We start from the raw sequence: 13682 nt of genomic DNA on the forward strand, positions 1-13682 counted from the left end.
TCATAGCTTTCTATTTCTCTGATGCCAGCTGCCCAGAAATCTGCCATCAGTTGTCTCCTCCCATTTCCCATCACTCTGAGGTGTGTTATGGGTCATGAGTCTAGGGATGTCATTTTTATGAATGAGTTATTCAAAGGCAAAAGTTCTCTTTATCTGTTTTTGTGAGCTTCTCTGGAAACAGAAGTTTTCTCTTTTTGCTTCTTAAAAGCCACAAATCTTCAACTCTTACTTCTCCCCCTCTGTTCCAGCATCTCACAGTGTCACAACTACTTCATCATTTGCTCAAAATCCACACTTGGAAACACTCCATTCCTCCCAATATACTCTGTCATGAATTAAAGGCGGTTTTTTCAGAACACTACTGTCCATCTCCATAGCTTTAACAGAAAAATATTTCAGCGTATTAAAGCATCTCCTTATTTCTCTTCCCTCTCTCAATTTAATTTTTTTCTTCACTCTCTTTGATGGGTTGATGGTTGATCACTTCCTCTCCCTCTCTCTGGAAAAAAAGGATTAATCTGCAAGTCTCATGCAGGTAGTAAAAGAGTTAAAATCTTGCTAAAGCTGCAGATGTTGATGGCGTCAGGTTTCAGTTCAGTGGCAGAAACTGCAAACCAAGTCAGGCCGGCTCCGTTTCTCCCCCCACCCCGCCCTCTGCAGCCTTGTCCGGCCTGGAGGCGGGGAGGAGGCCGAGACAGAGCCCTGTGACCTCGTCAGAAGCCAGAAACCAAAGAGAGCAAGAAATTCCCGGCCTCACATCTTCAGGTGGTGTTCACAGGTTGATCTCACTTCTCAATAGTTAAAACCGCTGCCAATTCTCACCCATGGCCAGGAATTAGTCAGGAGAAAAAACTCCCATCAGCCTCCAGCAGTTTCAACTTCCCGAGCTCTCAGAGCTATCTTAAAAGTAAAGTCACCCCAAGAGATTGAGCCAGCAAAGTGAGGAAATGCCAGACTCTGCTGCCACAGGCTCTCCCGTGGAGGGAACAGAAGCCCTGCAAATGCTGCCCGCAGCCCCCTGGCTACAGACACCCCGTGTTTTGCTGAAGGTGTTGACAGGAGCTTTACCAAACCAGGGGCATCCTCATGGTCTTTGTGTTTCAATAGCAACCCGGTCACTAAGAAAGAGCAGGGAGACCTACAAAAGCCAGCTCAGGTTCCAGCCAGGGAAAACCTCTACTTACGTGCCAGGTTGGTGAGGTAATAGCCGGAGTAGCCGATGACATAAATGGTGCAAACGGCAACAGCGAGCTGCTCCATCATTGTAGCACTGCTGTGCCAGTTTGCACACTCTGCTCCACCACAAGAACAAACACGGCTCCTGTCAGTGTGCAGCTGCCCACTGACAAACGCCTCAAGCAGGAGGATGCTCCTGCACTGAGCAAGCCCAAGAGCTGCTCTGACCCTGAGGCCTTCCGTGCACCAAGGCAACCTTGGGATGTCACCACGACAAGGTGGCATCCATGCCCTGACATCACAAAGCCAATGCTCTGCGCTGCTCTGGGAATTGATGCAGAGCAACACAACCTTCCCTACAGCAAACACAAAATTGCCTGGCAGGTTCTCCTCTGTCACAAAGGGTCACAAATCCTTTGCTGGGCTGTGGGAAATGGAAAGACAGAAACTTCCACAGATACTGAAGGATTTGATTGACAGCCTTGGAAGGAGCTTGGATTCATGCAATGCTAAAGGTTCACAGACGCTGAGTCGAGAATTCATAAGCTTATGTTCCTATAGCTGCAAGTAAGAATATGCCATAAGTAAATAAAAAACTGCATTGAGTGAGATGGTGGAGAGATTTCAACTGTAATTGTGTGATTTTATAGAGTAAGCTATGAATCTAAATAATATCCTAAGAAGCACATGTGTGTAGGTGAGCTAGCAGTGTATTGGGTGAAAAGCAGACACAGTGCAGCAGAACTTGGCAAAGGTGAAAGGTGATTAAGTAATAATAAACCTCTTCAATTTAGTGCATTAGCCAAAAATCTCAAATCAGCGAATCTCAGCCACTGCACCAGGCTGAAGCTGAGGATCCCCAGCCAAGCTCAGAGGGAGGAGAACACAACATTTGTGGGATCCTTTCCAGTCTGACTTGCTTTAGCTGGAGCCTGGGGGAGGAGAGAGCAGGAGAAGGGTTGGCTGAGTCCTCTCCCCTCTGCCTTGCCCTTCTCTGCTGGATCCTCAGTTCATCCCACACCCACCCCAAGACTCCAGCCCCATCCTACTGGTGCTGACGGGATTAAAGGAGATAAAGAGGAGATTAAAAAGATAGAGAGGAGAGAAAAAGAGAAGTTTAAATGCAGCTTAAATATGAAAGAAATACCTATGTTAGTGCCTGCTGAGAGTTCCAAGGGAGCTGAAGGGTTTGGAAAGGGCCAGGAGCCCGTGAAGGGCTCAGGAGCTGCTGCTGCCGGGAGGGAGGAAATGCACCAATGGCTCCCAGCAGAGTCTGTGCTTTGAGGCTCTTTCCCAAACAGCTGCAGGAGGGAAAGCAGCTGAGTTTGGAGGAAGAGTTTTCTGCTGAGGTTTCCTGTTTGGAGCTGTCACAAGCTTGAGCTGCTCAAGGGAAACACGGCTCTGCTTCCAGCAGGGCCCAACTGCCCGGGAGCACAACTTGGTTCCCTGGCCCTGAGCCAACGGGCAGCAGCAGCTTCTGTTCCCTCCTGGCTCTTGTGTCATTTCCAGCAGCACAAGACACACCAAGAAAAGCTCCTCCAGAACATGCCATAAGAAACACAACCTGATTTCATGGCATGGAGGAGCTCTGACAGTCCCACGGGCTCAGGGTTGTTTGTCAGTGAACAGAGCAGGGAAAAGCACAGACACATTCCCTGCACAGGGAATTCACAGGAGGAAAGTGCAGTGCTGGAGGATGTGCTTGGATACAACGTTCCCACGGCAGTTTTGGGGATAAAATCGTCAGCAGAGAGAAAAGAAAAAGTGCTCCCAAGGGTGGGCTGGGGAGGGCTGGTGCTTCCCGGGAGGCTCCCAAAGCTCAAGAGGACAAAGCCCAGACCTTGTCCAAGCTGTGAGCTGGGTCTGAGCCAGAAACCAGGGGGTGGCAGAGACATTGCTGCTGAAGGGCTTCAGATTGCCAAAGCTAAAGTGTCCAGGATCAAGGAACAACTTGAGGTTATGGAAGTCCCAGTGCCCACGTTCCATCCCCTCATTTCAAGCTGAAAGCAGAGCGCCCCTTGTGACTCTGCTTTTTAATAATCAATGTCAAACTCCAACAAAATTCCCTTAGAAAGACCCCATGAAGGTTCACACTGTGAGAGCTCACTCGAGGCAGCCCCAACTCCTGCCCTGGTTCAGTCCCTGTCAAGCCCACTGTGCTTTCCAGCTGCTTTGCTCCAGCTCCCCCCAAATCACCACGAATTCCACTGAACTGAAACAAATCCAAATCCTCGTGGGTCGGGACAAGGGCAGGGAGAGGTCACTCAGGGATCACCATCAGGGGCACAACAGCCCGACACGGGGAAATGAACTGAACTTAGGACTGAGCAAATCAGACCAGGAGAATGAGGATTAAAATCAATCTTGAGAAACACCTCCTCCCGCACCTGAACTTTTCTGTCCGGGCCGCTGCTCGAGGGGCACAGAGAGGGGCCCGGCCTTGTCCCTCGAAACCTCCCTGGGAATCACCCCAGAGCCCTCAGCCTTCCGTGTGCCCATCCCCGGGGCCCCTTGTCCCTCTGAATGGCTGCCGTGGCTCTCCCAGTCCATCCCAGCCTCTCCCAGTCCATCCCAGCCTCTCCCAGTTACCCCGCCTGTCCATCTCGCCTCTCCGTGGATCTGCCGCCCCTCAGCCAATCAGAGCGCGTCTCTCTGGTGACTCATCAGTTGCCGGGCAGATCCACAGAGCCGAGAGCCCCGCGCTGGACTCGGCCTCCCAGTGCCGCGCACTTCATTCCCAGTCCCGCCCAGTGCCACCACAGTCCCTCCCAGTGCCACCACAGTCCCTCCCAGTGCCACCACAGTCCCTCTCGGTGCCACCACAGTCCCGCCCAGTGCCACCACAGTTCCGCCCTGTGGACCCAGAGTCCCTTCCACTCCTTTTTAGCCCATTCCCAGTCTACTCCGAGTTCATCCCTACTTTACTCCCAGACCTCCGCACTTACTTCCAGTGTCCCAGTATCCACTCTCATCTCTTCAGTGCCACCCCAGTCCCTCCCTGTCCATTCCCAGTCCCTCCCAATGCCACACCACTCCTCTCCACTCTCTCCCAGTGCCCATCCCAGCGTGTCCATCTCGCTGGTGCCCTCCAGCTCCCAGCCCGGCCCCGGCCGCCTGCTCTGCTCCCTGATGGATTTCTCCCCTGCCCACATCCAGCTGAGCTGCTCCCAGGGCCAGCAGCAGCTCTCGGGCCACGTGCTGGCCACTGCCGTGCTCCCCAGCGGGGACTGGAGCCAGCAGCTCCTGGTGCTGCTGGAAACCGCCCCCGGCAATGCGGGCTCAGCTCCAGCTGCCCAGGTGGAGCACGGCAGCCTGGAGCGCCCCCTGAGCCGGCACTGGGGCACGGCCCGGCCCCCACAGCGCCGGGGGCAGCGGGGGAGACACTGGGGGGGCCCAGAGGGGGATTGGGGTGTGCTGGGAGGAACTGGGAGGGAGTTTGAGACAGACTGGTTTAAACTGGGGAAGGGATTGAGGTGCTTGGGATGGCTGGGAAGGGGTTTGAAGGATGTTGGGGAGGGTGGGATGGGGTTCTGGGGGTCCTGGTGGACACTGGGAGGGAGTTTGGGGGTGCTGGGTGTCACTGGGAGGGATTTGAGTGAGCCTGGAGGAGCTGGAAGGAGATTGGGCATTGGAAAGCAGGGATTGGGATGAGGTTGGTTGTGCTGGGCAGAGACTGGGAGGAGTCTTGATGAGTCCTGGTGGGGCTGGGAAGGGACTGGGAGAGGGTTTGGGGGTCCTGGGGCAGTGGGGGGAAATTGGGAGGGGGCTGTGGGATCCTGAGAGGAACAGGAGGGGCTCTGCTGGGTCCTGGGGAGGCTGGGAAGAGACTGGCAGTGATTTACCAAAATAGCGATATTGATCCAGTATCAACATCAATCTGTTAATGGACAAAAACCTCTCCAACAGTTTAAAGTTACAAAGTGGATGTTTAATCACAGCACTGGGCGAGTGCGGGAGTCACCCCTTAATACGCACTGCAAGTTGACAAAAGATTCCAGTGTCTATTTATTTACAAAAGTCTTAAATATCCTAAATATTAAAATGCACAATAATGATTTTAAAAAGTCATTACGCCTGTGTGGTTGGCTCCCTAATTTGAGGAGGGATTTGTTTTGGTGAGAAGGGGTCATCAAGAGATGAAGGAAAACGGCTTTTCCTCACTCTGACCATTCTGCCTTTACAATGGTTGACATTACAAATGACATTTGGTACAACTCCAGTTTCCTCGCTTGTGACTTTGAAATGGGTTTCCAGATGTAAGGTCTGTGATCTTCCTGAACCCGTTCATCAGTTTCTCTTTTCTCATTATAAGCACAGCTGAACAAACATACAACGAAAAGTAATTTTTTACCTGAGATTCATTATCTCAAATCTTGCTTCTCAATTAATCATTAACTCTAACTAGTTCCAGCAAGGCCTATCTCTAACTAATATCTCTTATTTTTCTAAAATTCTTAGTTTTTAAATATTATTATCTCCAAAGAAGGTTTCAGAGGGTCCTGGATGGGCTGAGAGACACTGGGAGGGTCCTTGGAATGGCCTGGGATGTCTGTGAGACGTTTTGGGGGTCCTGACCCCTGCAGACCCCCCCAGGGATGATGACAGATGCTGCCCACAGCAAGAAGCTGAAGGGGATCAGAGTCTCCGTGTTGGGCTTTGTCTTCCTGGCACTGGGGCTCGGCTTCTGCCTGTGCAGGAAGGTGAGTGGGATCCTGGGGGTCGTGTCCTCCCCCCCCACAGAGCGTGTGTGCGCCCCTCAGAATCCCCCAAGCATGGTGTTACCGCCGTTTCTCTGCCCACACAGCTCCTGAGGCAAAAGGTTCTCAAGGATTGAAAGTCAACAATTCCCACTGTCATTCTATATCCCCTTGGATTTTAATTCCCCTGATTTCATCCAGGTGCCCACAGGGAGCCAGGAAGATGTGGAGCCTCCCAGCCAGGTGTCTTCCCAACACGCATCACCAGGACCACAGATCACCAGGGCTCTGCCCAACGGAGGTCACTGGGGATCATCCAACGCCCATCCTCCCATGGGGGATGGAGCTGGAGCAGCGCACGAAGCTCTTCCCGCACTCGGGGCACTCACAGGGCTTCCCTTACTGGTGCCCCCGTTGGTGTTGGGTCAAGTGATAGCCCCTGGAGAAGCTCTTCCCACACTGGGGACACTCGTAGGGCCTCTCCCCAGTGTGGATGCGCCGGTGGGCAGTGAGGTTGGAGTTGTGCTTGAAGCCCTTCCCGCAGTCGGGGCAGCGGAAGGGCCTCTCGTCTGTGTGAATCCGCTCATGTAGGAGGACATGGGAGCTGCGCTGAAACCTCTTCCCACACTGGGGACACTCGTAGGGCCTCTCCCCAGTGTGGATGAGCTGGTGATTTCTCAGGTCAGAGCTCCACCCAAAGCTCTTCCCACATTCCAAGCAGGTGTAGGGCCGTTCCCCAGTGTGAATCACCTGGTGTTGCATCAGGTTAGAGATATCTCTGAAGCTCTTCCCACATTTCCCACACTCATAGGGCCGTTCCCCAGTGTGGATCCTCTGGTGTTTCCTCAGGCTGTAGCTCTGGCTGAAGCTCTTCCCACATTCCCCACACTCATAAGGCTTTTCCCCAGTGTGGGTCACCTGGTGCTGGAGCAGGTGGGAGCTCCACCTGAAGCCCTTCCCACACTCCAAGCACTTGTGGGGCTTCTCCCCCAGCTCTGAGCTTCGGCTGGATCTCTGGCCGTGTTCCTGGCACTGGGGGGATCTTTCTTCCTTGCAGCTCCCTGGACTGCGTTTCCAGCCCCTCCTTGTGTGGCATCTCCAGGGCTTTTCCTCCTCCTCTTCCATCTGGACACAGTTTGGGAAGAAAAATTCCTGGTTAGGAGGAAACGGAGAGGAGAGCGCCTTGGGCTGGGGGTTCCACCATGCCCAAGTTCATCTCAGAAAGTCATTGGGCATCTTGTGTCTGTAACAAAGCAAAGCACCAAGATTCAGCCCAAACATCAAAACAAAGATCAGAAACTGCCCAAACACCAAATTCAGTCAAAACCCCCTCCAGAATACAAAGATTCAGCCCCAGCAAAAAAACAAAGCACCAATATTTAGCCCAATAAAGTTCAGAAACATCAAGATTCAGCCCCATCAAAATCGTAGATCCCCTCCCCAGTCACCTCCAGGGCAACACTCCTGGAACTGCACACACAGGGAAGGTGGAACCTTGTGCTGCTTCCTCTTCCTGCTCCTCCTCCTCCTCCTGTGGCCCTACTCTTCTTCACACTCCTCTTCCTCCTACTATTTCTCTTGCTGCACAATCCAACCTTCTCCCACGTGAATCCTTTGACCATTTTGTTCTTCAGCTCTGCTTCTCCTTCCCTTCTCCTCCTGCCCCCAGGCCCAGCACCCACTGCCGCCTCCCTCTTCCCCCCCAGTCCCACAGCATCCCACTGCAGGGGCACGGATGCAGCTGGGCCAGCTCGGCCTGGGGCAGCGCTGGGCTCTCGGCCGCTTCCGCCCGCACTCGCTCCGCACTGCAGCCGCTCCCGCCACCACAGCGCGGGGGGGCCCGGCCTTGGCGCTCCCCCCTCCCACCTCCCCAAATTCCCCTCCAGGGGGGCGCCAAGGCCCGGGGAGGGCATAGGTGGGATCCAAGTGGGACCACTGTGGGGAAAAAATGAATGTTAAAAAGACATCCTGGACAAAGAGATGATGACCTCAAAATATCTCTCAAGGGTCCCTTGGGAGCATGTGGAGGTCGTTTGCACATTCTCCCAGAGGGAGTTAAGGACATGGACACCCAGGGGGGCAAGAAGGGAAGTCCAGAAGGGATTTAGACAACAGGGGATGGATGGTGTTGGTGTGTTGGGAAGGGATTGGCTGAAGGGGAGTGTGCAGGAATGTGCTTAAGGCAAGAAGCAGCAGGAGGAATCCATGGGGTAAGAAAAATGATGATGGAAGAGAAGAGGAAGAAAAAAAATACCGAGGATTGGAATGTGTTTCAGAAGGGTCTTATCCTCAGAATTTGCCAGCTGACTCAGATCCTTTGTATCCCAGTTTTGGAGGACAGGAAAACAAGGAGGTGAGGATTTCAGGGGGTTTCTCTGAGCTGGGAGCGGCAGGAGCGGGCGCAGAGCTGCGGCACCGGGAGCACGGGCTGGGGGCCTGTGGGGAGCTGTGGGGCCGGGCCGGGGCTGTGGGGCAGCCGGGGCTCAGCGCCGGGCGCTGCCTGAGCCCAGCACCCCCCGGGCAGGGCCGGCAGTGGCCCCCGGCCCCCAGGAGGCTGCGGGACGCCCCGGCCGCTGCCCGGCCCCGTGGAGCTGCCGGCCCTGCCCGCCGGGGGGGCCGCCTTTGGACACTGCGGCAGGACAGGGACCGGCTCTGGGATACGGGCTGGGGAGGGGAGCCTCAGCACAGCCAGCACGAGGAAGGAACAGCTCACAAATGGCGATTAGACCTGCAAGGATCCACATGATCTTTTAAGCATTTCCTGCTGGGTCCCTGGAGACAGGAAGGATTTTGCAGAAAGCTCAGCAGCTGCCACACGATGAGCACCCACAGGCACTGAGGGGGGCTGCAGCAGCGACAGAAGAAGCCCCTGCAGCACTTGCTCACAAAGGCTCAGCAGCTGAATGCAGCAAGGGATGAGCAAAAGGCCAAGCTGAAGGCAAAGGCCATGGCACAGTTCCTACAGCCCCTGAGGGATCAAGCCCAGGGCCCAAGGGGGCCCCAGCACCCAGGGGACACCCTCGGCCAAAGCACCTGGCACAGGCATTGCCCTCCTGGCCAGGGCACAGCCCACCCAAACAGCCCCTGGCAAGGAATCAGCCTTCCAGCTGCAGGGCACAAGGACACTGCAAGCACAGACAGCAGCACCCTCAGCACCAGCAAGTCCAGCCCTTGATGGACACGCATTCTTAGCGGTGGCACAGCTCCCATTCCACCAGGGACCCACCACACTGCAGCCCTTGGGAACATCCAGGGTGGCTCTGGATCCAGAGGAGACCTTTCCTGATGGACACAGGGGCCTCTCCATCCACTCGGAATCTTACACCTAAAGGTGCTAGGGAACATTTTAATTATTAAGACACTAAGTGGGAAAGATGAGTGGGTGTGTTTTATTCAGCCACTATTAGCTGATGTGGGGGATGGGTTTAAAACGCAGGAATTTTTATTTGCTCACAATTGTGATTGTAATTTACTGGGAAGGGATGTGATGGCAAAATGGGGAATGCAAATGAATGTTGCAAAAGGGGATACAGAGGCTGGTTCTGTTGTACCTCTGTGTCAAATGTCTGGCACAGCCTAGGCTGAAGTGAACCCACAAGTGTGGGCAGCCCCAGGGAAATTGGCAAAATTAGATATGGAGCCTCTCCAAATTTCCCTGAAGCAACCAGGACAAGAGGTGTCCAAAAGCAATCCCCTGTTCCAAGGGAGGGAAGGAAGGGCTCACAGCCTGTCTGGGAGTCCTGCTCAAGGCACGGCTTGGGCAGCCAGGGATGGCTCCCTAGAATGCTCCTATCCTGCCAAACAAGAAATCCAATGGAATCCACAGAATGCTGCAGGACCCAAGAAGAAGAAATGAGATGATGAAACCGAGGCACCCCACACTCTCAGATCCTTACACCAGCCTCAACCAGGTGCCCTCCTCACACGGCTGCCATTCACAACTTGATGCAAAAGATGCTTTCTGGGGATCTGCCCACTTCCAGAGGATGCAAACACAATTCTGCCTTGGGCTGGCAACAAGAGCTAGAAGGGAAAATGCTCAAGACATGGACGGTCCTTCTGCAGGGATGCACGGAAGCACCGGCCTGATTGGGGCAAGCCTTGCAGGAAATATCAAAGGAATTGACCTCACCCCCAGGGACTGGCTTCATGCAGGATGTGGAGGACTTGATCCAGTCAGAAAAACAAGGAGAAGAGGTAGAGGAAGCCTCTGTGAAATGGCTTCATTTTCAGGCTAAAAAGCAGCTTTCAGTATCTGAAAAAAAACAAAGGGCAAATGGTAGAGAAAATGGTTAAATATTTAAAACAATTTTTGACTCAGGGTTTGTGGTGTATTGATTCAGAGAGAGTTCAGGGAATCTCAGAAATAATGTTTCCCAGGACAAAAATGGAGCTGGAACAATTCTTAGGATAATTAGGGAACTGCAGGAACTGGACTGAGGATTCTTTATTCTGGCCTGAGCATTCTATTACTTCTTTAGCCCCAGATAGTCTCAATTTTATAGACATATGAAAGAGAACAAAATTTAACAAAATGAAAAAAATAAAATGATTGATGCCCCAGCCATGGCTCTTCCAGACTCAGAAATCTGAATTGCAAGGGAATATTAAACAGCCACCCCTGAGCCTGCACTGAAGGCAACGCAGCAGCAGCCAGGGCTCCCCAGCGGGGGAAGCCCCTGCGCCTGCCCACAGATCCTCTGCTCAAATCCTCGGCCTGGCCACCCTCCTTTGCCATCTCCAGCCACTGCGGGACAATCCTTGCTCTCACTCTTGCAGCTTCAGGCCTTTCTGTGCCTGCCCTCGCCACTGCTGCTGGGGAAGGCACCGGGACAATTCCACTCTGCCTCTCAATTCCACTCACACTCTGCCCTGCCTGGGATTAGCTGCTGGCAAAATAGACCAACTTGAAAATGGCTTCAAATCCTATTTCTCTGAAGGGAGTTGGTTTGCCTTTGCCTTGGGGAAAGGAATTTTAATCTTTCTTTTAAAGGAATTTTAATATTTCTTTTCCACCACTCAGCAGGGATGAAATTTACATCTCAACAGACTGGGAATAGCCCAAAAGATTCCATCAGCAAACATCAACCAACACCTACCCCAGACACTGCCCAAGGCACAGCTGGAGACACCTGGTCTGGAAAAGGCTGAGCAGGAAATCCAGGAGTGCCCACCTAATTCACATCACAGGCACAGAAATCCGGCTGCAACAGGAAACCAAATCCTAATAACTCCACACCTTCAAACCAATGAACATTAAACCAATGGATTTCTATGGGGTCAGAATGTATAAATTTAGGAAAATCTAGTCAAACTCATGTGTCATGGAAAGATTTTCTCTGCACACCCAGCCTAAGTGTGCATGAAATTATTCCTGTTGCACATTCTGGCCAGAATCAAGTAACACCTTATTTCTCTAAAGACACTGTTGAAGAGTTTTTGCTTTTACAGTTTCAGAAAAAAGATTACACCGTTAGAATAATTTTTTGTAATTATTTTACTTCTATATTGTTGGTTCTGTTTGGGACAATGTTGTAAGAATCAGTTTTTAGTCCTAGGAGAATAAAAAGAAAACACTTGATTGCTTTCTCATTTTTGTTTTATATTTGTACTTGACTCTTAGTGATAACAAAATGATGGTATGAGTTTTTTGATGTTCCTCTTTAAGCTGCACTTTGAAAACTAGAAGAGCTTTAAAGTTGGCGCTTTAACAGATAAAGAGTTAATAAAATATTGTTTAAAAAAATAAATAGCAGATTCTGTGTGGGGCCACATGTGAGTCAGGAGATGTCTGCCCTGGAAGAGCTTTGTTCCAGGCAGCCAGGAGAGGAGCTTTAGAAATGCAAATTAACACTGATGGCCCAAAGCCTGCACAATGGCCCAGGGGCTTCCTGCCTGCAGGAGGAATTGGGCTGATTCCCTTTGCCCCTCAGCCCAAGCTCTGCCTGCTTGCACAGATGGAATTTGCACAGCTAAAGGCACAGCCCATTGTGAGGATATCTGACTCTGCAGCAGAAATTGGTTAAGCTGCAAAGGAAAATGGAGAATGTTGTGAAAACTTCATTAAAACAAGTGGGGGGAATCATCCCTGTCCCCACTCCAACATGTGCTGTCACTGTCTATGTTATATAGGGTGTATCAGACCACTGAGGTTTATTTGCTACCACAAGTTCAGGGAAATCAGTTGGGAATCCAAGTACGTGATGATTTAATGAGAGAAAAGCTGACAATTGATGCAGCCCTGGCTGGAGGGAGCACCCAGAAATGGGGAAAAGACGAACGACCACCAGAACAAATCCTGCAACACCATGGACCAGACCCTGGGAACCCTGATGAATTCATAGCAGGTACCAGAGAAACCATTTCTCATTTCAATGGCACAATTAGATTACAGGATGTCATTGAAATAATAACCAACCAGACAGCTCCAGCTCCTGACCTTCCCCCCAACCAATCCACTCAGATGAGGAACACAACATTTCACCATGGGATGGGATCAGATTACCTTTTAGCAGAAAAAGGAGAGGTTTGGGAAAAGTTAAAAGATTCAAACTGCTGATGGCAAACAGATCAGCAAGGAAAAGGTGCAGAAACAGATAACAAAGGAAATAGCAAAGCAGCTCAGGTACTTGTTCAAACGTGGAAAGGATGGGAATGGGACACAGTTTTATGGTTCCCTGGCAGACCACGGGTTAAACAAATGCTGTTTCTCCTCTCATGTGCTACAGCAACTCTCATCTTTTTACCATGCACCACACCTTGCTGAGTGCAGCTCATTCAGCAGCTGAGCAAGGGGATGCAGGTGGCAGCCAGGCCTCCTGAGCCACAAACGGCTACAAAAGGACAGAGAATGAGGGCACTGAGAGCAATCCCAAAACCAAAGAACACCCAGGAAGAAAAAACAGAGGCAATGAGTGAATCTGCTTGGAGATGGGGCCAGGGACTTACACATAAGGAAGCAATGGGAGAAATCACCAGTTTCAGAAAATGTTACTAATTGACAAGGACTGCTGCTCAGACCAAGTCCCGATACATTCCTGAACTTCCAGAAGAACAAACACTTCACAGAGCCAGGAACATCGGATGTTATACAAAAAGGACATGCAGCAGGCGGATCGGGAAGGCTGAACCTTCCAAGCACCTCGGCCAGTGTTGGGCAAAGGGACAGGGACATGCGGCCGGGAAAATCAGGACAAAAACGAGGCCGCGTCCTCCAACAACTGGAGAGAGCGCACGGCAAATGCCTCATGGCCTCTCCCTTTGGGCAGCAATAAAGTCACTTGCACACCACTCCTCTGGCTCCTTGGGCCACACAAACCTCTGGCGCCGGGAATTTTCCCGCCCGGCCCCGGGCCCAGCGCAGCCACCTCCGGCCTCCCGACACGAAGCGGGACGAGCCAGCGCTGCTCCGCCACCGCCTCCTGCCGAGGCCCCAGCGGCAAGGAGACCGCGGGCAGCCGCTCCCGCAGCGCCCTCAGCCCAGGGCCAACACGGGCCGGCCACGGCACAAGCCACCCGCCACAGCCCCCTGCCGCCCCCTCCCGGGCCCGCAGCGAGCCCCGAGCCCCCGCAGAACCGAGCGCGGCTCCCACCTGCGATGGCCGGGGCCGCCTCCGAGCTCCGCCGCCGCCTCACCGGGCTCCGGCCGCTGCTGCCGCCGCTGCCGGGCCCGCACAGACGCTCCGGCAATGGCGGCTCTCCTGCCCCACGGCCGCCCTGGGGGCGCCAGCGGGGCCGGGCTTGTCCCCGTTCTGCCCAATCAGCGCGCGCCAGAACCACGAGTGACGGCAGCAGCAGCCAATCGCAGCC

At 52.9% G+C, this 13682-nt stretch overlaps 1 protein-coding gene across 2 annotated transcripts in view; it reads right to left on the reverse strand.

Moving 5' to 3' along the window:
- The window catches only part of LOC147646287 (serine/threonine-protein kinase PAK 3-like), a 91195-nt gene extending 89663 nt beyond the window's left edge, over positions 1–1532 (reverse strand). The window contains exon 1 of one of the 2 annotated variants that reach the window (XR_015281914.1): positions 1185–1532. Coding sequence is in view for 1 of the 2 variants with exons in the window: in XM_086873668.1 (XP_086729794.1) it covers positions 1185–1461 (277 nt within the window). In the remaining variant the exon portion in view is untranslated. The remainder of the gene's footprint in view (positions 1–1184) is intronic. The other variant, XM_086873668.1, reaches the window with a different exon arrangement.
- Between the last annotated feature and the right edge of the window lie 12150 nt (positions 1533–13682).

This window comes from Cyanistes caeruleus, unplaced genomic scaffold (assembly GCF_971803275.1).
Source record: "Cyanistes caeruleus unplaced genomic scaffold, bCyaCae1.hap1.1 HAP1_SCAFFOLD_103, whole genome shotgun sequence".
NCBI lineage: Eukaryota > Metazoa > Chordata > Aves > Passeriformes > Paridae > Cyanistes > Cyanistes caeruleus.